The sequence below is a fragment of the Salmo salar genome, chromosome 14, assembly GCF_965601325.2.
Source record: "Salmo salar chromosome 14, fSalSal1, whole genome shotgun sequence".
Lineage (NCBI taxonomy): Eukaryota > Metazoa > Chordata > Actinopteri > Salmoniformes > Salmonidae > Salmo > Salmo salar.
The window spans coordinates 101,025,512-101,052,452 of record NC_138304.1 but is presented as its reverse complement, the minus strand read 5'-3'; the positions used below and the strand labels follow the sequence as shown (position 1 = coordinate 101,052,452).

Sequence of the window (26,941 nt, the reverse complement as noted above, 5' to 3'; positions counted from 1 at the left end):
GGATGATATAGACCAGGTTAAGACAAGAGAACAGCCAGGTAACAAGGATGATGCTGACCAGGTTATGTAACAGTCAAAGATGAAAAACTAAGGTGGTACTGAAGTAGTTAAAAGGAGAACAGGCAGTTTACAAGGATTAACTGAATGAGTAACAAATGGAAAAATAATGGGTAATTAAATAAACCAATTAGTGTGAAAAACAGAAGAGAAAATGTGTTATTGAACAGGTAAAAGAAGGGGGGACAGCCAGGTAACAAAGGGGGAACAATGATGGTTGGGTGAAGAGGTAAGGACTGGGAAAAGGGAAAAACAAAACTCCACAAGTACTGTCATCATGTGCAAATCAACTTTAAAACAGTCAAAAGATTCAAATCAATGGCACAGGTCTGCATGAACAAAACAATATTAAAAGTATGTGCATTAACAATAAATACCAGTACTTTACCATATATTTCTTCCCTGACTCCCATTCCTCACTCTCTGCGTGTCTCGCTAGTGTTGTGATCTAGTAGTGTCACTGTCTGGTGAGATCAATAAAATCAAGGAAAGGTGCCTGTCAACAGTCAACAGGTACTAAATGAACAAGTAAAGAAACTGGTCAAATAACCCCAGGAAGTGGAAACCCTTCAACAACAAAAATAATGCTGCCCTCTACAACAGGCAGGTGTTGCACCCCAATAACTAACATATCTTAGTGGTATTATGTACAGGTGAAATGTATTGGTAGAGGGGCGGCAGGTACCCTAGTGGTTAGAGTGTAGGGACGGCAGGTACCCTAGTGGTTAGAGTGTAGGGGCGGCAGGTAGCCTAGTGGTTAGAGTGTAGGGGCGGCAGGTAGCCTAGTGGTTAGAGTGTAGGGGCGGCAGGTACCCTAGTGGTTAGAGTGTAGAGGCGGCAGGTACCCTAGTGGTTAGAGTGTAGGGGCGGCAGGTACCCTAGTGGTTAGAGTGTAGGGGCGGCAGGTACCCTAGTGGTTAGAGTGTAGGGGCGGCAGGTAGCCTAGTGGTTAGAGTGTAGGGGCGGCAGGTACCCTAGTGGTTAGAGTGTAGGGGCGGCAGGTACCCTAGTGGTTAGAGTGTAGGGACGGCAGGTAGCCTAGTGGTTAGAGTGTAGAGGCGGCAGGTAGCCTAGTGGTTAGAGTGTAGGGGCGGCAGGTACCCTAGTGGTTAGAGTGTAGGGACGGCAGGTAGCCTAGTGGTTAGAGTGTAGGGGCGGCAGGTACCCTACCTAGTGGTTAGAGTGTAGGGGCGGCAGGTACCCTAGTGGTTAGAGGGTAGGGGCGGCAGGTACCCTAGTGGTTAGAGTGTAGGGGCGGCAGGTACCCTAGTGGTTAGAGTGTAGGGGCGGCAGGTACCCTAGTGGTTAGAGGGTAGGGGCGGCAGGTACCCTAGTGGTTAGAGTGTAGGGGCGGCAGGTACCCTAGTGGTTAGAGTGTAGGGGCGGCAGGTACCCTAGTGGTTAGAGTGTAGGGGCGGCAGGTAGCCTAGTGGTTAGAGTGTAGGGGCGGCAGGTACCCTAGTGGTTAGAGTGTAGGGGCGGCAGGTACCCTAGTGGTTAGAGTGTAGGGGCGGCAGGTACCCTAGTGGTTAGAGTGTTGGGGCGGCAGGTACCCTATTGGTTAGAGTGTAGGGGCGGCAGGTACCCTAGTGGTTAGAGTGTAGGGGCGGCAGGTACCCTAGTGGTTAGAGTGTAGGGGCGGCAGGTACCCTAGTGGTTAGAGTGTAGAGGAGGCAGCAGGTACCCTAGTGGTTAGAGTGTAGGGGCGGCAGGTACCCTAGTGGTTAGAGTGTAGGGGCGGCAGGTACCCTAGTGGTTAGAGTGTAGGGGCGGCAGGTAGCCTAGTGGTTAGAGTGTAGGGGCGGCAGGTACCCTAGTGGTTAGAGTGTAGGGGCGGCAGGTACCCTAGTGGTTAGAGTGTAGGGCGGCAGGTAGCCTAGTGGTTAGAGTGTAGGGGCGGCAGGTACCCTAGTGGTTAGAGTGTAGGGGCGGCAGGTACCCTAGTGGTTAGAGTGTAGGGGCGGCAGGTACCCTAGTGGTTAGAGCGTTAGACTAGTAACCGAAAGGTTGCAAGATTGAATCCCTGAGCTGACAAGGTAAAAATCTGTCGTTCTGCCCCTGAACAAGGCAGTTAACCCACTGTTCCTAGGCCGTCATTGTAAATAAGAATTTGTTCTTAACTGACTTGCCTAGTTAAATAAATAAAAAATGTAGTTTTGTCATTGAGCTGTTCTTGTCTATTGACGTTCTGTATTATGTGTCATGTTCTGTGTGGACCCCAGGAAGAGTAGCTGCTGCTTTTTCAACAGCTAATGGGGATCCTAATAAAATACCCAAATGCAAGTTAATGTTTCAACAGTGTTAACTACGGTAAAAGACTGGCAAAGTATTTCAATCTAAAACAATTAAAAGACTTTACAAAAAAAGTCTCACTATTCAAGGAAGACAGTTAAGAAATGTAATAATAAATGGTTAGAATTGAGATTCCTTGATTAGTAAAAAATTTCATCATAGACAGGGGTTATTTGCGCGTTAAACTCTTACAGAATATGTTATAATTTGGACGGCTAAGGGCACTTAAAATACATTTGAGTCAAATTAAAATCTTATTTTAGATGTTCGTCAAAACCTGTTCTTTATAGCGTATACAATAGTAAAGGAGTTAATTAGAACCATTTCCCACCATGCAGTGTAACATCTTGGATAGGTCCCAAATGGCCCTGGTAAAAAAAGTAGTTCACTACATATGGAATAGGGTGTAATATTGGACGCGGCCCCAGGCTAGCTGACAACATTTCTTCCGGACAGAAACAGGGATTGTGAAAAGGTCAGAGAGAGAAACACTGTGGAAGTGTTAAATCAATGCGAGTGACAGAGACACTCTCTACAGTCTGGTATCTGAGGAGTCGTTGGTCCTCTAGCTGCTGGGAACATTTCCAGAACATTCTACTGGGGGTAAAAACAATAAAACTGGTCTACAAACTAAATAAAATGTTTTATTTTAAAAAAAAATTATGAACTTCTTATCCGAAGGTGATTAAAATATGATAATCATATTCCTTTTTGGATTTCTACTCAAGAGGGAGAGAGAGAGCAGTATCGCTTGCATTAACGCCTTGTGTTAATTCCAAGGACGAGCCAAAAAAAAAAAAAAAAATTATGTGGTAATTCAATCAATATGGAAAAAGGCCTTCATTCAGACACTAAAGGCAACATAAAAACAGCATTCCTAAAATAAGAGTTGCTGTGTAAATTTCTCCCGCATGTGAAACGGTCAGTAGAGTAAGTGTATGCCCTAAGTTATGTTGTCTCTGCATCTACATTCAGCACTGTGTTTAGACTAGCTTGGCCTCAGTGGATTTGTCATGAGAGAATGACAATTCTCACAGGGACCTAGTTTAATCACCTAACACTTCCTCTGCTCTCTCTCGCGCGCGGACGCAGTCTGTCTCACGTTGTTATTCATGATGCACCAGCCACCCTCCTCCCTGCTACTCCCCTCTGCTACTCCTCCCTGCTACTCCCCTCTGCTACTCCTCCCTGCTACTCCCCTCTGCTACTCCTCCCTGCTACTCCCCTCTGCTACTCCTCCCTGCTACTCCCCTCTGCTACTCCTCCCTGCTACTCCCCTCTGCTACTCCCCTCTGCAGTGTCACAAGGATGCAGGCAGTGTCACAAGGATGCAGGCAGTGCCACAATGATGCAGGCAGTGTCACAAGGATGCAGGCAGTGTCACAAGGATGCAGGCAGTTGCCACAATGATGCAGGCAGTGTCACAATGATGCAGGTAGTGTCCCAAATGACACCTTATTACCTACGGGGGCTCTGGTCAAATGTAGTGCACTATATAGGGAATAGGGTGCCATTTGGGACTCAGACTCAGTGTCAACACCAGAACTTCTACAATCTCCATGTCTTTTCTTTGATCTCGACCTTCCTATTTCATTCCTTTATTTGATCCCTCATCATCGTCATCACTCACCGGTCCATTCTATTCTTCTGGACTCACAAACTCACACTTCTGTGGTGCTGCTTGACAAAGCTCTCCTGTCTCTCTCTCCCTATCGCCTCCCTCACCTCCTCCAATCTATCCTGCCTTGGAGTGGGGATGACAACGTCCCTCACAACTCTCTCCTCTGCCTTGGGGTTCCCGTCTCTGTTCTTAGCTATCAAGGACCTCTCCTTTTCCCAGTCCTTTCCCATCAGGCTGCTCACATCCCTCACAACTCTCTCCTCTGCCCTGGGGTTCCCATCTTCTGTCTCTGTTCTCAGCTATCAAGGACTGGTCCCTCTCCCTCTCCCAGTCCTCTCCCATCAGGCTGCTCACGTCACTCAGATCCCCCAGGTGCTCCACCGAGTCACACTTCCCCAGATCCGAGGCGATGGTCTGGAGGCTGATGTCAGACATGGAGTCTGACCCTGCCTCTCCCCTCTCCTTGTGTCCCCAGCCCTGCTCTCTGTGTCTCTCCACCCACTGCCTGGTCTTCTCTCCATCAGCCCAGTCCTTCTCCTCCAAGCCTCCTCCTCTGCCACAGGCTCCTCCAACCTGAACTCTGACCTCAGCCTCCGCCCCCACTGGGGAGCTCCGCCCACCGCAGGCTACGGGGTGGGCCCTGGTGGCTCGGACACGCCCCCTCTGAGCATGGATCTGCTCGCTGATTTGCTCCAGGTTGCGCAGGGCGACGGAGTAGCGCATCTTCACCTTTGCGACACGTTCTTCCAGCTGCACCACATTCGCCTTGTGCTCCTGTCAGAAAAGAAAAACAGACAGTAAGCTGCTTATGCCCTGGTCATTCAAATCAATGGGAGCGTCTCACGCTGTGCAAAGGTTACGCGTACGGGTCCAACGTAGCAGGCCATGTGTTGCTGAAAACATGTCAGATCTGGCCGAGCGGGAGCATGTCCATCAGGACGAGAACGGTTGTAGCACTGAACCTTGAGGGACACCGTAGATAATAGTGGACTCAGTTCTTGAATTTATTCAGATATAGACTCCTGTCCTATGGGCCATTCTGGTTGGGACAAGGCTACTCACCTCTAGTATGTGGTTGAACTGAGCCTTGAGCTCAAAGTAAGGTTTGGACTTGACGATGACCCTCTTCAGGGATTTCTGGAGGGTCTGGACTCGTTGTTCTGCCTCCTGGCACAGCTGAGTGACCCGCTGGTGCTCCCTCTCACTTCGCAGCCGCTCCTCCTCTGCCTCGTTCACCTGGGAAACACAAGCACGCAAACGCACACACGCACGCACACACAATTAGCAGCCGTCGGTCATGCCCTTTGACATCAAGCCGTCCTGAGCCAGCCTCACTCTGTAGGTGCCTCTTTCCACATCAATCACCAGAATCAACACACTGGCACTTTTACAAGGAGAAAAATCAACCAAGAGTAGAATACCTTATTTTACCTCACACATACAGTGCCTTCGGAAAGTATTCAGAACCCTTGACTTTTTCCCACATTTTGTTACGTTACAGCCTTATTCTAAAAGTGATTGAATTGTTTTTTTCCCCGCCTCATCAATCTACACACAATATCCCATAATGACATCACAATATCCCATAATGACAAAGCAAAAACAGTTTTTTAGAAATATTCTAACTGAAATATCACATTTTACATAAGTATTCAGACCTTTTACTCAGTACTTTGTTGAAGCACCTTTGGCAGCAATTACAACCTCGAGTCTTCTTGGGTATGACCCTTCAATCTTGGCACACCTGTATTTGGGGAGTTTCTCCCATTCTTCTCTGCAGATCCTCTCAAGCTCTGTCAGGTTGGATGGGGAGTGTCGCTGCACAGCGGGTTCAAGTCCGGCCTCGGGCTAGGCCACTCAAGGACATTCAGAGACTTGTCCCAAAGCCACTCCTGTGTTGTCTTGGCTGTGTGCTTAGGGTCATTGTTCTGTTGGAAGGTGAACCTTCTCCACAGTCAGGTCCTGAGCGCTCTGGAGCAGGTTTTCATCAAGGATCTCTCTGTACTTTGCTCCGTTCATCTTTCCCTCGATCCTGACTAGTCTCCTAGTCCCTGCCGCAGAAAAATATCCCCACAGCATGATGCTGCCACCACCATGCTTCATTGTAGGGATGGTGCCAGGTTTCCTCCAGATGTGACGCTTGTCATTCAGGCCAAAGAGTTCAATCTTGGTTTCATCAGACCAGAGAATCTTGTTTCTCATTGTCTGAATCATTTAGGTGCCTTTTGGAAAACTCCAAGCGGGCTCTCGTGCCTTTTACTGAGGAGTGGCTTCCGTCTGGCCACTCAACCATAAAGGCCTGATTAGTGGAGTGCTGCAGAGATGGTTGTCCTTCTGGAAGGTTCTCCCATCTTCACAGAGGAACTCTGGAGCTCTATCAGAGTGACCATCGGGTTCTTGGTCAACTCCCTGACCAAGACCCTTATCCCCCAGTTTGGCCAGGCGGCCATCTCTAGGAAGAGTCTTGGTGGTTCCAAACTTCTTACATTTAAGAATGATGGAGGCCACTGTGTTCTTGGAGAACTTCAATGCTGCAGAAATGTTTTGTTACCCTTCCCCAGACCTGTGCCTCGACACAATCCTGTCTCAGAGCTCTAAGGACAATTCCTTCAACCTCATGGCTTGGTTTTTGCTCTGACATGCACTGTCAACTGTGGGACCTTATATAGACAGGTGTGTGCCTTTCCAAATCATGTCCAATCAATTGCATTTACCACAGGTGGACTACAATCAAGTTGTAGATACATCTCAAGGATCATCAATGGAAACAGGATGCACCTGAGCTCAATTTTGAGTCTCATAGCAAAGGGTCTGAATACTTATGTAAATTAAGGTATCTGTTTATTTCATTTGTAAACATTCTAAAAACCTGTTTTTGCTTTGTCATTATGGGGTATTGTGTTTAGATTGAGGAAGAAAATTGTAATTTTTCTCAATTTTAGAATAAGGCTGTAACTTAACAAAATGTGTTAAAAGGCAAGGCGTCTGAATACTTTCCGAAGGCCCTGTATCACTCACACTCACCCTCTGAACAGAGCAGCATTAAGCCATCAACATCACGACCAACTGTTAGATTGACGCTTGGTGATGATAATACCTGGGTGAGAGTCCCTCTCTTCAATCTCACATATGCATGCTAAGTGCACTGTGGCTCACTCGAGTCACTTCCATAGCAGAACAGAACAGCGGAGCTCCATTGCATGAGAATGAGGACATCCAACCTCCAATTAATTATCATTGATTAAGCACAGAGAGTGCTCGTCTCCCTGCGCCACGCTGGCCGTCTCAGGCTACATAATAAATAGCTGATGTGGCCATCTGACACTGACCCAAATGGTGCTCTATTCCCTATGTAGTGCACTACTACCCTATGGGCCCTGGTCAAAAGTAGTGTAGTGTGTAGGGAATAGGGAGCCATTTGGGATGTAGCCTTAAACCTCCACTCCAGACTGATGAGGAGGCTTAATGCTTTCACATTTCCATTGGACCTTATTCAAGTACAATCTTGTGGGTGAAGAGATTGATAGTTCTCACAGGACCCCTCTACCATTATTCACTGTCTACCACAGATATAGCTTTAGCCACTAGTAGGCTAGTGATTGTCTAGTGCAGAGATAATCAACTCCAGGACTGGTGGGTTAAGCCACTAGTAGGCTAGTGATTGTCTAGTGCAGAGATAATCAACTCTGGGACTGGTGGGTTAAGCTACTAGTAGGCTAGTGATTGTCTAGTGCAGAGATAATCAACTCCAGGAATGGTGGGTTAAGATACTAGTAGGCTAGTGATTGTCTAGTGCAGAGATAATCAACTCCAGGACTGGTGGGTTAAGCTACTAGTAGGCTAGTGATTGTCTAGTGCAGAGATAATCAACTCCGGGACTGGTGGGTTAAGCCACTAGTAGGCTAGTGATTGTCTAGTGCAGAGATAATCAACTCCAGGACTGGTGGGTTAAGCCACTAGTAGGCTAGTGATTGTCTAGTGCAGAGATAATCAACTCCGGGACTGGTGGGTTAAGCCACTAGTAGGCTAGTGATTGTCTAGTGCAGAGATAATCAACTCCAGGACTGGTGGGTTAAGCTACTACTGGTTTTATTTTCTACCTGGTAATTAACCCCTCACCTGCTGTACCACGTCTGAATGAGTCCCTGGTTAGAAGGAGAAAATTGACACCTGGTCTGGTCCTGTCCTACCATAGCTACGACCTGTCCTCTCCCTGTAACTTGGAGAACCCCCTCCTCTCCCTCTTCCTGTGCCTTAGAGGACCCCCTCCTCTCCCTCTTCCTGTGCCTTAGAGGACCCCCTCCTCTCCCTCTTCCTGTGCCTTAGAGGACCCCCTCCTCTACATTTTCCTTTTTTTAATATATTTTAGTCATTTAGCAGACGCTCTTATCCAGAGCGACTTACAGTAGTGAATGCATACATTTCATACATTTTTTTCCATACTGGTCCCCCGTGGGAATCGAACCCACAACCCTGGCGTTGCAAACACCATGCTCTACCAACTGAGCCACACGGGACCTCTGTCTCTTCCTGTGCCTTGGAGGACCCCCTCCTCTGCCTCATCTCTCTCCCTCTCTCTGTCTGTACCTTGGAGGTGGCGTGGTTGAGCATCTCCTGCCAGGTGGGGTCCAGAGTGTTCCTGTCTGCTAGGAGCCCCTGCTCTGCCACGTACACCATCTCTCTGGCAGCCGTATGCATGGAGACGGCTCTCTCGTACCGCAGCGCTGCCTTCTGCGTCTCCTGCTGGGCCTATGAAAACAACAACCAATCATAGTTCAGTAAAAGAACACCACACAACCAATCATAGTTCAGTGTAAGAGACCACACAATCCATAAATAGTTTCATAACAGAGACACCACAACCAATCATACGACGAACCAATTACTAAAGGGGCGAATTCTGACTTAACGGTAAAGTTCAAATGTAATTCCCATCGACATCAATCCATGACTAAGTGAAAATCTGATTTAAAATGGAAGTCAGGATTAGCCTCTAAAATCAAGAGCTAGACGGTGGAGGGGACACTGAGGAAAACAGGAAGTCTCCCCATCACCAGCTATAAAACAAGACGGCAGCAACAGCTACAAATCCTAGAGAAGTGAAACATAAAAATAGGTGATCCTGATCGTATTCTAGTCATTCTAGAGAATTATGTCAAAGCCAGAGAGAGGGAAGATTTGTCCGTGTTGGTTTAGGGAGAAGGGGAGACAAAGTATCCATCCCAAATGGCACCCTATTCCCTATATAGTGCACTACTTTTGACCAGGACCAGGGTGCCATTTGGGACCCAGTCAAGGTGACTCAGAATCACAGGGCAGGACAGAGCAGTCTCCTGAGATAGGCTGTACCAGCAGGAGGGGGCGGGGCCCGGAGGAAGGCACAAGGTTGAACAAAGTTTATGGTTGTCAGGTGAAGATTGATGACGGCTTCACTTTGAACACCCGTTATCATTTTTGTGACACAGTTCCCTTGACGGTCAGTCTCGCTCAATAACAGTCAGACGTGTGGCAGGCGAACCAAGCAACTGTGTTACGGACAGAATAATAAATCACAAAAGGTGCTTAGTTGTCTCCTGAATAGACATCCACGTACGTAACATCTACAGTATCAGTCGAAAGTTTGGATACACCTACTCATTCAAGGGTTTTTCTTTATTTTTTACATTGTAGAATTATAGTGAAGACATCAAAACTACGAAATAACACATATGGAATCACGTAGTAACCAAAATGTTTAACAAATCTAAATATAATTTATATTTGAGATTCTTCACAGTTGCCACTCTTTGCCTTGATGACAGCTGTGCACACCCTTGGCATTCTCTCAACCAGCTTCACCTGGAATGCTTTTCCAACAGTCGTGAAGGAGTTCCCACATATGCTGAGCACTTGTTGGCTGCTTTTCCCTCACTCTGCGGTCCAACTCATCCCAAATCATCTCAATTGGGTTGAGGTCGGGTGATTGTGGAGGCCAGGTCATCTGATGCAGCACTCCATCACTTTCCTTCTTGGTCAAATTGCCCTGACACAGCCTGGAAGTGTGTTTTGGGTCACTGTTCTGTTGAAAAACAAATGATAGTCCCACCAAGCCCAAACCAGATGGGATGGCGTATCGCTGCAGAATTCTGTGGTAACCATGCTGGTTAAGTGTGCCTTGAATTCTAAATAAATCACCAACAGTGTCACCAGCAAAGCACCCCCACACTATCACACCTCCTCCTCCATGCTTCACAGTGGGAACCACATATGCAGAGATCATCCATTCACCTACTCGGCGTCTCAGACACGGAGGACGGAACCAAAAATTTCAAATTTGGACTCATCAGACCAAATTACAGATTTCCACCAGTCAAATGTCCATTGCTTGTGTTTCTTGGCCCAAGCAAGTCTCTTCTTATTGGTGTCCTTTAGTAGTGTTTTTTTTGCAGCATTTATTTGGGCTGCAAGTTCTGAGGATGGTAACTCTAATGAACGTATCCTCTGCGGCAGAGGTAACTCTGGGTCTTCCTTTCCTGTGGCGGTCCTCATGAGAGCCAGTTTCATCATAGCGCTTGATGGTTTTTGCTACTACACTTGAAGAAACTTTCAAAGTTATTGACATTTTTCAGACTGACTGACCTTCATGTCTTAAAGTCATGATGGAATGTCGTTTCTTGCCATAATATGGTCTTCTACCAAATAGGGCTATCTTCTGAATACTATCTACCTTGTCACAACAGAACTGATTGGCTCAAAGGAATTAAGGAAAAAAAATCCACAAAAAACGTTTAACAAGGCACACCTGTTGATTGAAGCTGGTTGAGAGAATGCCACGAGTGTGCAAAGCTGTCATCAAGGCCACGGGTGGCTACAAATATATCAAAATATATTTGTATTTTGTTTAACACTTTTTTGTGGTTACTACATGATTCCATATGTGTTATTTAATCGTTTTGATGTCTTCACTATTATTCTACAATGTAGAAAAAAGTAAAAATAAAGAAAAACCCTTGAATGAGTAGGTGTGTCCAAACTTTTGACTGGTACTGTACATGTCTAGGAAATTAGACCACCCAGCTTCTTTCTACTTTTCTCATCTACATTTTCATAGCATTGCTCTCTCTAATTCTCTCTTTCTCTCTCTCGGAGGAGCTGAGCCCTAGGACCATGCCTCAGGACAACCTGACATGATGACTCCTTGCTGTCCCCAGTCCACCTGGCCGTGCTGCTGCTCCAGTTTCAACTGTTCTGCCTGCGGCTATGGAACTCTGACCTGTTCACTGGACGTGCTACCTGTCCCAGACCTGCTGTTTTCAACTCTCTTGAGACAGCAGGAGCAGTAGAGATACTCTCAATGATCGGCTATGAAAAGCCAACTGACATTTACTCTTGAGGTGCTGACTTGTTGCACCCTCGACAACTGTGATTATTATTATTTGACCATGCTGGCCATTTATGAACATTTGAACATCTTGGCCATGTTCTGTCATAATCTCCACCTGGCACAGCCAGAAGAGGACTGGCCACCCCTCATAGCCTGGTTCCTCTCTAGGTTTCTTCCTAGGTTTTGGCCTTGCTAGGGAGTTTTTCCTAGCCACCGTGCTTCTACACCTGCATTGCTTGCTGTTTGGGGGTTTTAGGCTGGGTTTCTGTACAGCACTTTGAGGTATCAGCTGATGTAAGAAGAGCTATATAAATAAATTTGATTTGATTGGCCGTGAGGTTGGTTGTGGCTAATCAGGTCAAATTTCCAATCCATTATTTGCTTAATTGGTTTTCAATTAGATCCCTAACGGTTATCCTTACAATTTCCATCAGTTCCATTCGTTTGGAATTACCCTTCACAACGCTGATTAAACATGACTGTCACGCGTGCCAGGTTTCACCAAGGGTTAAATGTTTTATGTAATCAATAAGGATGATTTATTAGGCGGCTCCCTTGTATTACGCCCAAAATAACAATTTAGGAGGTTAAATTCATATTAGCATCTTAAGGAAAATGTTTTTTACACATTTATGCATGTGGAAAAAGATTTGTAAATGTAGGTTGACAGAAGCTGGTTAACTAAATGGATATTTTGTCATACCAAAGATAATATTAAAATTCAGTCCGACAAACAACCCCCCAGAAACACGCCAACCTCTTTGGTTAGTCTGCGGGCTTCGTAGTAGGGCCTGGCCTTCTCGATACAGGTGCCTAGCTGGGAGCCCTGAGCATTGAGCTTCCTGGCTGAGTCAGTGAGGATCCTCCTGTAGCTGGACCTAGCATCCTGAAGGAGAGAGAGACATTCACCAGTTAACCTCATAGCTCAGTACTGTAAATGATATGCTACCATTAAACTATAATCACACTAATATCATCCTCAATAGAGCTCTTTGCGATAGACTTTGACACAAGGGAAGAAAGTCATCTTCTCCACACCGCCTCTCTGACCTCTACTCAATAACAGTATGTTGAGGAGGACCTTGTGGCTAAATGAGGCCTGACTCAGTAGCCCATATGCACACAACATTCTCTATGTCAACACCAACAAAGAGCGGGTGCACCAAAAGAAAACATGTAAAGTGTAGCGCTAGCATTTAGGCCTCAGTCAAACAGACACCGTGTTGGGTAGTGTGGCTGATACGAACACTGTTCTGGGACAAATAGGCCTAGCCTCTCGAGACACATTACATTTGTTTCTGGGTGACCAGGCAAGGTTACAAAGAGCTCACTCACATCCAGTTTCAGTTCCAGCTTGTTGATCTCATCACTGGCCTGATTCAGGTGTTCTAGCTCCTCCTGAGAGAGAGAGAGAGAGAGAGAGAGAGAGAGAGAGAGAGAGAGAGAGAGCATTACAACACGGCATATAGACATGACAATTGAAATGTCTTTATTATTTTGTGAGTGTAATGTTTACTGTTAATTTTGTATTGTTTATTTCACTTTTGTTTATTATTTATTTCACTTGCTTTGGCAATGTAAACATATGTTTCCCATGCCAATAAAGCCCCTTAAATTGAAATTGAATTAACTGTAAAGAGAGAGAGTGAGAAAGAGTGGGAGGGAGGGAAAGCGAGAATAGGAAGAGGTTTATTATTGGCCCTGGTCTTCATCACAGTAAGCGAGTAGGAAAATGTTTCATATTTGGCTTAGCCTGGGCATAAATTGAATTACAATAAGTATGAAAGGAATCCCTGTGAAATTGTGGAATTAATTTGCAATGCAGATGTGGGCTTTAAGTTGCATAACTAGGCTAAATAATGCAAGCATCTGCCATACTGACATTTTGTTTCCCCATGGTTATTCATTTAGCTGTATTGACTGGGATGAGTATGCACTTGTCAAGCAGCCTACAGTACATGTAACCAGTATGAAGCATGGATTTGCAATAAAACAAGTCAGATACTGTACAGGCTGCTGTACTGTCTGTCTAACGGACAATTTCAATAAAACAATTTAACATAAAACGTACCTGAATTCGAGGGTCCAATTCCTCTTCATATTTGCCTTCATCAGCATCCTCAATCTTTTCCCCAGTAACAGCATCATCCTTACATTCTGTTTTCATCTTGTCCATAGTATTTTCGTTGCCTCCATCTCCTCCTCCTTTCAGGATGCAGTTGTCCCCATCCTCAGCCTCTTCACCGGGGGTCTCCTCACGTAGGCCCGCCACTTCGGGAACCCCAGAGCCGGATGGATTTTCACGCGAACTCCCTGGCTCCATTTGTGGCCCGGGGGTTTACTCGACAAAATATGAAATGTAAATTTATACAAGTCGTATAAAATGTTTAAATACGTGCTATATGCACCACATGTTGGAAATCCACGTTTGCAATCAGCACCTATTCCTATCTAAACTAGCAGCTAGATAGATATCTGTTGTTTGCTAGCTAAATGCTGTAATCAAGCCATTGCTTTCCTTGGCAGGCTAACTAGCTAAGGTTAGCTAGCTGCTAGTTCGCTGAACTTGCAGGTACATATAGCTAGCTAGCTAGCTAGCTCAAGCTGTAGCTCCATTTACGCCAGATAACGTCATCATATTATCTGTGGTGTAGCGTGAACCAGTAAAATACTGTAGCTTTAGACAAACCAGTCCTTCTGCCTTGTCATGACATGTCATCCCCCCATCTCTTCCCTGCTCTGTGTTGGCAGCCCTAGCTGGAGGTGTGAAATGTATAATCCGTGACAAATTTTGAAATGGTTCCATTGATGTTTGATTTAATCAAATTACAGTATTTAAAATAAAATTAAAAAACATTGAGAACATTAAATGCATTTCATAGTATCAGCCCTGCATGTTAAATCCCCACATTTATATGCATGGCTCTTTCCCCGCCGCAATGAAATACACCCAACTTATATTTGAATGCTTGTAAATGTTTTATTTTATTTATTTAACTAGGCAAGTCAGTTAAGAACAAATTCTTATCTACAATGACGGCCTAAGAACAGTGGGTTGACTGCCTTGTTCAGGGGCAGAAAGACACATTTTTACATTGTCAGCTCGTGGATTCGATCTAGCAACCTTTCGGTTACTGGCCCAACACTCTAACCACTAGGCTACCTGCCGCTACCTTCCGCCCCATATTGCATAAGTATTGCAGGCTAAGTCATACATTTCTTTAAATAATTTTATTTGCCCACCAACCCAAAAGGAGACAATGGCAATATCACCACCAAAAACAGAGACAAAGCACTTGCTTTCTCCATTTTGTCCTACCCAGCACCGGTCACGGTAGCCTGGGTGCCAGTTTTACCTTGCCAACTCCTTATGGAATTGCCATGTTTGGCTTGACAATGACAAAGTAGGTAAGAGCGCAAACAGATCTGGCACCAGGCTACAGCCATTGCGCTGCTGTGTCCAATTCAAGATCCAGTACAGTATATCCAGAAGTCTCCATATACCTTCTTCAGAAGATCATTCAACCGTCACCTCTACGGGGAAAAATAAAAATAAAAAGTCCTTTCATGTAAAAAAAAATTTAAAAAAAGAAAAAATTGAAAAGATCCTTATTCTTGTTCTTCTCTTCGTCCCCCTCTTGTTATCAAGTGTGACTCTTCTGTCGTTTCCAGAACCTCTTGACTTCGCCATGTCCCTGCGGTGAAACCACAATCACCCTGTGAGCCACGTTCTGCCACACCAGACAGCCCAGGCCCTGGAGAATGGAACACAGACAGACAGAGAGAGTAAATACATTGTAAATACAACCCATATTTATGCTTATTTATTTTCCCCTTTTGTACTTTAACCATTTCTACATCGTTACAACACTGTATATATACACACACACAATATGACATTTGTAATGTCTTTAATCTTTTGGAACTTCTGTGAGTGTAATGTTTACTGTTCATTTTTATTGTTCATTTCAATTTTGTATATTATCTACTTCACTTGCTTTGGCAATGTTAACATATGTTTCCCATGCCAATAAGGTCCCTTGAATTGAATTGAGAGAGGGGGTTTAAGTAATAAGACAGAGGTAGTATCCCAAATAGCACCATATTCACTATGTAGGGGATAGGGTGCTATTCGGGAGGCACTCAAAGGCAGCAGCCTGTGTCTGTGCTGGAGCAATGAATAAAGTACCTAGATTGTACTGAGAGGGAATAGATGACATGAAGAGAAGGTCAGACAAGCAGTTGCTACATGTGACAGGGCCTGCAGATGTTAGGCTGATAATGGTAATGGTATTCTACCATTGTTGAACTATAACCCTTTCATAGTTCAAATATTCAGAAGATGTGTAGAAGATTGTAACAAGGCTAATTTAATAAGAGTGCACAGTTAACGTCAGATAATGTAATGAGAAAGCGGGATACCTAGTCAGTTGCACATTTGACATTGTAATCATTTAGCAGATGCTCTTATACAGAGCGACTTACAGGAGGAATTAGGGTTATGTGCCTTGCTCAAGGGCACATAGACAAGATTTTTAACCTAGTCGGCTCAGGGATTCAAATCAGCTCGGTTACTGGCCCAACGCTAGGCTGCCTACTCTGGCATTGATGAGCACAAATCCTGCTCCCCCAAGAAAGCAGCGGTATTGTCCCCGTCTCTAGAGCCCCCCCCCCCCGTCCCCCAGGTCCTAGGTTGTAATTACACCTCTGATCTCATGCTGCTCCCATGACAATAATGTTCATTGGTGAGTTCATTGACACAGAGAGAGAGACAGAGAGAGAGAGAGAAAATAAAATAAGATATCTGACCTGCGCTCTGTCCCGCAACACCTCGAAGTCAGCCTGGGAGAGGAACTGGTTATACAGCACTCCTGAGATGGACAGAGAGGTAGAGAGAGAGACAGAGAGAGATAGACAGGGAGGTAGAGAGGAGAGAATGAAAGATACAGATAGCTTATAGACAAGGTTAAAGGTGCAGCCCACATCAATACTCTATCACAGATTACAAAACATCTGAGAGCAGGGGATCCAACACACACATCACACACACAGGCCACCTTGTCAGTCATCCTACTGTGGGAGGAAAATGAAACCCAAAAGAAATCAATCAGCTTTGTAAGTCCTCGCGGAGTAGCTAGAGGTGCCCCTGGACAACGCAGGAGAACATACAGGACTGGGGCCTTATGTAGAAAGTAGAGGTCGACCGATTATGTTTTTTTCAACGCCGATACCGATTATTTGAGGACCAAAAAACCGGTACCGATTACGTCGGCCGATGTTTATGTATATATTTGTAATAATGACAATTACAACAATACTGAATGAAGAATTTTAACTTAATATAATACATAAATAAAATCAATTTAGTCTCAAATAAATAATGAAACATGTTCAATTTGGTTTAAATAATGCAAAAACACAAAGAAAGTAAAAGTGCAATATGTGCCATGTAAAAAACCTAACGTTTAAGTTCCTTGCTCAGAACACCGCTCAGTCAGACTGCTCTATCAAATATCAAATCATAGACTTAATTATAATATAATAAACACACAGAAATACGAGCCTTAGGTCATTAATATGGTCAAACCTGGAAACTATCATTTCGAAAACAAAACATTTATTCTTTCAGTGAAATACGGAACCGTTCCATATTTTATCTAACAGATGGCATCCTTAAGTCTAAATATTGCTGTTACATTGCACAACCTTCAATGTTATGTCATAATTATGTAAAATTCTGGCAAATTAATTACAGTCTTTGTTAGGAAGAAATGGTCTTCACACAGTTCGCAACGAGCCAGGCGGCCCAAACTGCTGCATATACCCTGACTCTGCTTGCACAGAACGCAAGAGAAGTGACTCAATTTCCCTAGTTAAAAGAAATTCATGTTAGCAGGAAATATTAACTAAATATGCAGGTTGGTGCAACGACAGTGATTTTTTTCACGAATGTGCTTTTGAAATCATCACCCGTTTGGCAAAGGAGGCTGTGATTCGATGATAAATTAACATGCACCGCATTGATTATATGCAACGCTGGACAAGCTAGTTAAACTAGTAATATCATCAACGATGTGTAGTTAACTAGTGATTATGTTACAATTGATTGTTTTTCATGAGATAAGTTTAATGCTAGCTAGCAACTTACCTTGGCTCCTTGCTGCACTCGCGTAACAGGTAGTCAGCCTGCCACGCAGTCTCCTCGTGGAGTGCAATGTAATCGGCGTCCAAAAAATGACGATTACCGATTGTTATGAAAACTTGAAATCGTCCCTAATTGAATCGGCCATGCCTCTAGTAGAATGTACTTTAGAGTAGGTCAGGATGTTTCTGGATAAAAATGGGGTTTAAGTGGTGGCCGTGGCCAATAGCACGGTCGCAGACTGAACCTTTTAGAGGCTGTCCTTCTGGCATCTTTGACAAGAGCAGTGTGAGGCTTCTTCTTTTTTCTTTCTCATGATTGTTAGTTCTCAAAGATGATCTTATTTTAAAATATATACAGTGCCTTCAGAAATACATTTGCAAAAATTAAAAATAAAAGTTTTTACTTTGTCATGAGGGGTATTGTGTGTAGATGGGTGAGAACAAAATATCAATTTAATCAATTTTGAATTCAGGCTGTAACACAACAAAATGTGGAATAAGTCAAGGGGTATGAATACTTTCTGAAGGCACTGTAGGTCAATTATCTTTTCTACATACTATATCAGATGTTAGTCATTAAGTTTATACTGAAGACATTTTACCATCCCGAAAATGATTTTCTGAAGAAAAAATAAAATACTATTGTTGTTATATATATATATATATTATATATATATATATATATATTTTTTACTGGATTGACTTACCCGGCCTGAAAAAACTATGTTTCTATGCAGAAAAAACCCTGGTGGATCTGTTTAGCCTTTCAGATCAAAATTAATAGTATTAACATGGATAGAGGGGACCTGATCCTAGATCAGCACACCTACTCTGAACCACTTGACACATACTGGTTTCATTTCAAAACACTGAAGTCTTACGGCCTGTTTTTTCACCCAGCAACTGAATTCCTATTAACGGCACGTCTCACATGGTTCTTACCAGAGATCAGAGACACTGGGTGAGAGAGTGTGATCTCACTAACCATTAGGTGGGACTGACATAATTCATCACAATGACAAAAGAGAAACCTGCTCATGAAAAAAAACTAGTATTAAACACACACACACACACACACACACACACACACACACACACACACACACACACACAGCCTCACCCTCAGAGAACTGTAGTCGATCTCTCTCCAGCTCCCATAGTCTGATCTGGTCTGTGATGGTGGGGGGAAGCACTGGGTTCTGAGAGACAGAGAGAGTAGGTTGGAGTAGGCTTCGTCCCAAATGGCTATTCACTATGTAGTGTACTACTTTAGACCAGGGCCCATAGGGAATAGGGCCCATTGAGAATAAGGAATAGGGCCCATAGGGGATAGGGCTCTGGTCAAAAGTAGTGCACTATATAGGAAATTGCGTTCTATTTGGACCAAAACCTTAGTCTAGCATGGTAATGTCAGGATGACATAGGAGTAATGGACCTCCAGCATGGGAGTAGGGTCAAACAGGTCAGTCAGATATTACTGTAATCAACAGAACACAGAGAGGCGGAAGAGACAAGAGAACAAGAGGGCGAGAGAAAGACAGCATGAGACCGACAGAGAGCGAGCGAGCGATGGACAGAGAGCGAGAGAGCGAGAGACGGACAGACAGACAGAGAGCGAGAGAGCGAACGAGCGACAGACGGACAGACAGAGAGCGAGAGACGGACAGACAGAGAGCGAGAGACGGACAGACAGAGTGAGAGAGAGTGAGACAGATGAGGGAGCAGACTGATATTTGGAGATACCTGTTTGAGCATGACAGGATGTGCTCTGGTCCTTAGAAAGTGGAGAATCTGAAAAGCACAAAACCTTGACCGTAAACACTTCCCCACACAACATCAGAAGCACCAATCCACCATTTCATGTGCAGTACAACAATCAACTAAAACACACACAGACTGAAAGAGACAAAAACATACATACTTTCCCAACCAGCTCAACCATGTATAACAGTGAATCCCAGAACTCCAATATACTGAACAGAGAAATCCATTAACACAAAACCTAACAAACTCCAAGCTGCCATTATGTTGTTCAGTAGTGTAAAGTAACCTGCTATCTGCTGTGAGGAGGGTCTATCTGCTGTGAGGAGGGTCTATCTGCTGTGAGGAGGGTCTATCTTCTGAGAGGAGTGTGTGTGTGTGTGCGTCTACCTGTTGTGCGGTGATGCCGTTAGCGATGGCCTGCTGTACTGACTCCCTGGTAACCTGGGCTACCACCACGTTAGGGAAGCGATAGAGACACTCACTAAACAGAGCCACCAAAGCGATCTGCAGCTCAGAGTCTGAGGAGAAGAAGACAGATGAATAAGGTAACACTAATTCACTACCACCTGGATATGAGAGTGAGCCAAATCAGAAAACACTTCAACTAAACGAACAGTACGGAGCAGTTATCTGACAGATAGGAGATAAATAATTAATTATTCAACATTATGCTTCCGTTATGAATATATTAATAACATAAATGACTGTATCTATGTGTAAATACCTGTTATCAAACAAGTGTCAACCATTTTTTTTAAATGACAGAAAATAAATAACTTAAGACTATTCAATACCACCTGGAAATTAGTAATAAATGAAATCTACAATCTCAAACAATGAGAGGGATTTACACACAGGAATGAATCCTAAATGGAGATCAACACAGATAACTATCAACACAGATAACTCAGAGTTGAGGTGTAAATCTTGAATTGGTCAATGGGAGATTTGACTGAAAACTTGAATTCCTCTGGTTTCCGTGGTCCACACTGTCAGACAATACACTGCAGAGTTAGACCTTCCATCGGTACATACTAGTATAAGCATAGAGCCGATAGTTGGTTTCCACGACGATGAAACCTGAATCTCCGGTCCCTGGGGTAGCGCCCATAGCGGTGGAGGAAGAGTTGGCGGAGACGCCAGCAGACAGGGTGATGGCCAGCCTGGTAGGGTAGTACCTTCTAGACTTCCTCTGAGGAGACCAGAGAGAGAGAGGGTAGGGGTACAAGACCAGGGGTGATAAGGACAGTGAGAGGAGATATAAATGTTATTAGTGTCTGTCCATTCTGTGCTGTCCTGATATCTTGCTCTTCCACCATATTTTTAGTTTGTTTATTTGACAGCACGTACACATTTTTAATTTATTTTTTAAATTCTACAAGCTTTAACAAGGGCAAGGCACTCCCGAGTGGCGCAGCGGTCTAAGGCACTGCATCTCAGTGCTTAAGGCGTCACTACAGACACCCTGGTTCGATTCCAGGCTGTATCACAACCGGCCGTGATTGGGAGTCCCATAGGGCGGCGCACAATTGGCCCAGCGTCGTCCGGGTTTTGCCGGTGTAGGCCGTCATCGTAAAATAAGAATTTGTTCTTAAGTGACTTGCCTAGTTAAATCAAGGTTAAATTAATACAAATAAAATATGCAGAGGTTTTATTGTCCTCTCAGGAATTCTGTCTTATTTACATCGGTCCCCCACACAAGCCTTTAAATGCTGTGACACTCTGTGGAGATTGGGCATGGGAGTGTTCTGGTTACTGTAAACTTGGTATCGTTTGATTGGTCAATGGTGGTTGGTTTTGGGTTAAAAGGTTACTCCTTCAGATGTTATGAAATGGAATTAAATGTCTTTGTTCTCTCTCTCTCTCTCATCCTGGTTCCAGTCCATGGAGGAAGGTTGTATGATCTCATTTCCTAGGCTTCTAGGCCCAGTAAGCCTCTCTTTGTTTCTGCTTTGTCCTGTAAGTTAACTTTAGGATCTATATGGTTGGAATAATGTCTTGGAATGATTGTTAATGCTTTGTATAACTTAAGCTTTATGCCTGGTATGTGAATCCATTCATTTTACAAAGTAATTTAATATCCGTCTTTGAAATAGACAATTCTCAGACCAATTCTTGCTAGTCAACGTCAACTCATTGCCTAATGCTTGCTTGTATGTTTGAATGTTGTTTATGGAGTCATAAACATTTTAATAGGCTAATTGCTTAGTCTTATTACAAATCACATGAGGTATTTATTTATATTATATATACACACGCCAAATATGACTGTCCACTACAATTGTAGCTACTTTGCTAATTCTCCTCCACCATATCTCACCTTTCTCTGGAAGACGAGGCCAAACTCTCTCAGGTGCTGTAGGAAGGTGAGCAGAGATTCACTCATCCCCTCCACTGAGTAGTCCTGGGGCACAGGACAGGGGTGACAACATCAGTCGATAAGAGACTATAAAACAGAATATTCCATGACCTAATAATCCAAAATATATATTTTTTTTTTTTCTTCTTTTTTTTTCTTTTTTTTCTTCTACTGTATCATTGATTGTATGTTGTTTTACTCCATGTGTAACTCTGTGTTTTTGTATGTTGTCGAACTGCTTTGCTTTATCTTGGCCAGGTCGCAATTGTAAATGAGAACTTGTTCTCAACTTGCCTACCTGGTTAAATAAAGGTGAAATAAATAAAAATAAATAAATAAATAAATGACTATGAAATATTTTGACATGACGTCATGCTGTGTAGAAATCAATCAGTGGTTAAAGTTGAGTGTTCTGCAGGGTATGCAGGTAAGACGCCAGGCAGCTGAAACGTCAGCACTACAAGACTCACCCTGCCTAGTGTCGAGAAACTGAGCTGGAACAAGAAGGACAGAATCTCCACCAGGTCCATTCCACGAGTCTGAAAGATGAGAAGGACAAGAAAGAGCACATAATACTGGGAGAGAAGTCTGTCTGTGTGCCTCTGTGTGCCTCACGACCTACCTGTGCCGTGTTGAGGTACTGTAGGGTGTCTGACGACCTACCTGTGCCGTGTTGAGGTACTGTAGGGTGTCTGACGACCTACCTGTGCCGTGTTGAGGTACTGTAGGGTGTCTGACGACCTACCTGTGCCGTGTTGAGGTACTGTAGGGTGTCTGACGACCTACCTGTGCCGTGTTGAGGTACTGTAGGGTGTCTGACGACCTACCTGTGCCGTGTTGAGGTACTGTAGGGTGTCTGACGACCTACCTGTGCCGTGTTGAGGTACTGTAGGGTGTCTGACGACCTACCTGTGCCGTGTTGAGGTACTGTAGGGTGAAGTACCAGAGCTGAGAGGCTGTGTCCAGGAGGAGGAACTGGAAACCAGCTGAGGTGATACAGGGAGCATCTCCAGCCTCACTGGAGGAGGGGAAGAGGTGTAGGATAAACGAGGAGAGAAAGAGGACGGAAAAGAGAGGAACAGAGGGATTTAGAGAGGAAATTAGAAATAATATTGTGGTGGGGGAAAAAAAATACAAATACATGGAAAACAGAACAGTTGAAAGTGAAAATCCCAAACACATTAACACAAAAATAATGCAGGTAAAATAGGGATAAAAAATACAAAATGACAAGAAATAAAGAGTGTATGTGTTTAACATTGAGTTCATAGTGGTCCCTCAGTGGGGTGGTACCTACGTTCTCATGAGGCCAGCCTGAATGAGGAGCTGGGACAGGTCCTGGCTGACTGCAGCACTGGGACAGCCAACCATGAAGTGGAGAACCACCTCCCAGCGCTCCAAGGCATACTTATCCAGACTCTCCACGTCACGGGCATGTCTGTCAGGACCAAGACTGTCACCCTGGTCTGCCCATGACTTACCCCTGATAGGAGGTAGAGGAAGTAGTGGAGGAGGAGGAAGAGGAGGAACAGGAAGGGGAGGAGCCTTATGAAAGACATGTTCACTAAGTAAAGTTTTAGCTTTGGTAGTTCTACTGCTAGCATATTAAACCCCAATATGTACTGTAGATACTAAGTACCTTACAAATGAAAGAGTTGACTTACCCTCCTAATAATGCTATTCTCAGGTTGTCTTTGAATACGGGGTTCAGAATGTTTCCCTGCAGGCCTCCCTGTAGCTGCTGGCTGTGCCATAGTCTGAGACCAGACAGCACAGACACACACTGATCATGATCCCTGAAGGAAGAGAAGAAAATCAGGCCATTTTAGAACACAAACTACAGAAACTAAAAAGGTTAACTGACAGTAATTTAACAACCTGACAGTTAATTGAATTTACAATAGAGCATTGGACAGGTACTATGTATGGTTCAGACTCAGACTTACTTTTCACTGTCTTTTTTCACCCAAAGAGCCACCGCAGCCTGAGGAAGGGGTTGGTCTAGAAACAGCATTCGCATTACATAATTCTTGGCCAATGGGGGGAGCTCCCTGTCAAGCAGTGAAACAAGCAGATAATCTGACTCCCTGATTTACCGTGCATGTGAGTCCCATCATCATGTATGTAAACTCAGCAAAAAGAAACGTCCTCTCACTGTCAACTGTGTTTATTTACAGGAAACTTAACATGTGTAAATATTTGTATGAACATAACAAGATTCAACAATTGAGACATAAACTGAACAAGTTCCACAGACATGTGACTAACAGAAATGGAATAATGTGTCCCTGAACAAAGGGGGGGGGGTCAAAATCAAAAGTAGCAGTCAGTATCTGGTGTGGCCACCAGCTGCATTAAGTACTGCAGTGCATCTTCTCCTCATGGACTGCACCAGATATGCCAGTTCTTGCTGTGAGATGTTACCCCACTCTTCCACCATGGCACCTGCAAGTTCCCGGACATTTCTGGGGGGGGGGGGGGGGCCCTAGTCATCACCCTCCGATCCAACAGGTCCCAGACGTGAGATCCGGGCTCTTCGTTGGCCATGGCAGAACATTGACCTTCCTGTCTTGCAGGAAATCACGCACAGAACGAGCAGTATGGCTGGTGCTATTGTCATGCTGGAGGGTCATGTCAGGATGAGCCTGCAGGAAGGGTACCACATGAGGGAGGAGGATGTCTTCCCTGTAACGCACAGCGTTGAGATTGCCTGCAATGACAACAAGCTCAGTCCGATGATGCTGTGACACACCGCCCCAGACCATGACGGACCCAAAAACCTCCAAATCGATCCCACTCCAGTGTACAGGCCTCGGTGTAACGCTCATTCCTTCGACGATAAACACGAATCCGACCATCACCCCTGGTGAGACAAAACCGTGACTCGTCAAAGAGCACTTTTTGCCAGTCCTGTCTGGGCCGGCGACGGTGGATTTGTGCCCATAGGTGACGTTGTTGCCGGTGATGTCTGGTGAGGACCTGCCTTACAACAGGCCTACAAGTCCTCAGTCCAGCCTCTCTCAGCCTATTGCGGACAGTCTGAGCACTAATGGAGGATTGTGCGTTCCTGGTGTAACTCGGGCAGTTGTTGTTGCCATCCTGCACCTGTCCCGCAGGTGTGATGTTCAGATGTACCGATCCAGTGCAGGTGTTGTTACACGTGGTCTGCCTGTCTCCCTGTAGCGCTGTCTTGGGTGTCTCACAGTACGGACATTGCAATTCATTGCCCTGGCCACATCTGCAGTCCTCATGCCTCCTTGCATCATGCCTAAGGCATGTTCACGCAGATGAGCAGGGACCCTGGGCATCTTTCTTTTGGTGTTTTTCAGAGTCAGTAGAAAGGCCTATTAAGTGTCCTAAGTTTTCATAACTGTGACCTTAATTGCCTACCGTCTGTAAGCTTTTAGTGTCTTAACGACTGTTCCACAGGTGCATGTTCATTAATTGTTTATGGGTCATTGAACAAGCATGGGAAACAGTGTTTAAACCGTTTACAATGAAGATCTGTGAAGTTATTTGGATTTTTACGAATTATCTTTGAAAGACAGGGTCCTGAAAAAGGGACGTTTCTTTTTTTGCTGCGTTTATACGTTACAAGGTGCTAAAAAAAAAAAAGTGTAGACAACCTGTGTTCTGTTCCATATATGTTATTAAATAATAGCACACGGTAATATGTACATTACAGATAAATTGTGTACGAAAGCATAGCAAACAGCAGGACTTGTACATGTCATATTTTACAGTTACTTTAACAGTATCGTTTAAATGGACTGATCCTGTACCTGTAGACAGCCAGACATGTGGCCGGATGATTGTACAAGCGGTCTAAGATCTCAGGGCTCAACTCTTTCAAATACTCATGGAGGTTCTTGCATTGTAACTGAACGCGCAGCTTCATCTTCTACAGACGACAAAAACAAACAACAACAAAAAAGATGCAAATGACAACTATAGTAAGAATGAAATGTGTTTCTTCTATGGCTAACATAATGACACAAGTCTGAAGAATACAAGCTTAGCTAGCAAGCTAACGAGGATGTAATGGAGCGTTTTAAAGTGAGACAGAAAGTGTAATCAACCATGTACATCGACATTGTATTGTTTACCTTATGGTTGGGTATCGGAAAGGTCCAAAATAATTCCTATAAACTAATAAATTCAGAAATGTTCAGCATCTTGTTTTTCTCAGCAAGTGAATAGAAGCCATGTTGGATGATCACGTGATCCATACATCCAGAAGGAGGAGCGTTCTGATTGGCGCAACTACTTCCGCTGCGGTCAACGTCACAGTGAAACGGAAATGGGGTATTTTATTTTGGATAAATAAAGATTACAATAATTGCTCATTTATACATTTGTAAACATGAAGTAGGTTGTTTAGATAAATTCTCTGTCGTTGGTAAAATGTAGAAGGGAAAGGATAAAAGCAACACGAAACATGTTCTAAAGACATGTTTTAAATACAAAAAAAATCACACTTGAAAAATCAGTATTCGAACCTCATTCGAAATCCTGCGACTGCAATCCAACTGAAGTGGCAAAGGCATTAAAATGCTTAGCACCCCAGAGCGACTGGCCTAAGCCTCATTACAAGTAATGAAGGGCAATGAATAGCATAACAATTGTGTTTTCGCCAATACGATCTCAAGTTTGCATTACATTGATCAAACACATTCTTGTTCACAGACAAAATAAAGGAGAAGAATATTGAAGGAGGTCCAGGGGAATGGGGAAGCATCTCAATCTCTTCTCAGGAGTCATTTTTCTCTTTATCTGTATGCACAAATTAAATCAGAAAAAGTAACATATCCACTCGCTCATGAGTAAACATTTAGAATATGTACAGTTTATTGGGTAAGTGCTTGTCACATTGTGGTGCAGAACAACATAAAATGGAATAGATTGCTGAATCTGGGGGTGAGAACAGCTCAGAATAGCCTTGGTGAATTGGTGTTTGAGTGAGATGTAATAGGTGTGTACATTCTACATTACCTGCAGAAGACAGCCTGTCCTTCATCTGCATATCTCATTTGTCTGGTGTGATAAACCATCCCTTCTTTATTGCAGCGAGAGCAGCGCCTTTCAATCTAAAATGCCAGAGTTTGAGGAGGTTAGAGAGAAGACATACAGTGGTATTCAGTGGTACAATGGTATTCAAATCTGAGCACAGAGGTCCAGAGTACTGCTGGTTTTCTGTTCTACCTGATAATTAAACATTTGTCCCCGATTAGAGGGGATGAATGAAAATCAGAAGTGGAACTGTCTTTGAGGTCCAGCTTTGAATACACCTGCAGTGGTGTACTATTACACTCAAATTTCTCATTTGGTAGTTTATTGATCA

General features: G+C 44.1%; 2 protein-coding genes across 2 annotated transcripts; both read right to left on the bottom strand.

The window, feature by feature from the left end:
* Positions 1-1,736: 1,736 nt before the first annotated feature.
* On the bottom strand, positions 1,737-14,088 carry LOC106570686 (SH3 domain-binding protein 5-like). The gene is made up of 6 exons (XM_045695039.2): positions 13,405-14,088; positions 12,669-12,731; positions 12,091-12,219; positions 8,558-8,719; positions 5,033-5,206; positions 1,737-4,744 (listed from the first exon to the last, which is right to left on the bottom strand). The coding sequence occupies exons 1-6, from the start codon at positions 13,654-13,656 to the stop codon at positions 4,160-4,162; spliced, it is 1,365 nt and encodes a 454-aa protein (XP_045550995.2). The 5' UTR covers positions 13,657-14,088; the 3' UTR covers positions 1,737-4,159.
* Positions 14,089-14,133: 45 nt separating this feature from the next.
* Positions 14,134-25,863, bottom strand: gtf2h4 (general transcription factor IIH, polypeptide 4). The gene is made up of 14 exons (XM_082961356.1): positions 25,707-25,863; positions 25,383-25,501; positions 23,547-23,651; positions 23,265-23,396; positions 22,898-23,083; positions 22,510-22,618; positions 22,071-22,139; positions 21,562-21,645; positions 20,277-20,433; positions 19,629-19,759; positions 19,221-19,268; positions 18,598-18,676; positions 16,143-16,204; positions 14,134-15,088 (listed from the first exon to the last, which is right to left on the bottom strand). The coding sequence occupies exons 2-14, from the start codon at positions 25,496-25,498 to the stop codon at positions 14,978-14,980; spliced, it is 1,389 nt and encodes a 462-aa protein (XP_082817482.1). The 5' UTR covers positions 25,499-25,501; positions 25,707-25,863; the 3' UTR covers positions 14,134-14,977.
* Between the last annotated feature and the right edge of the window lie 1,078 nt (positions 25,864-26,941).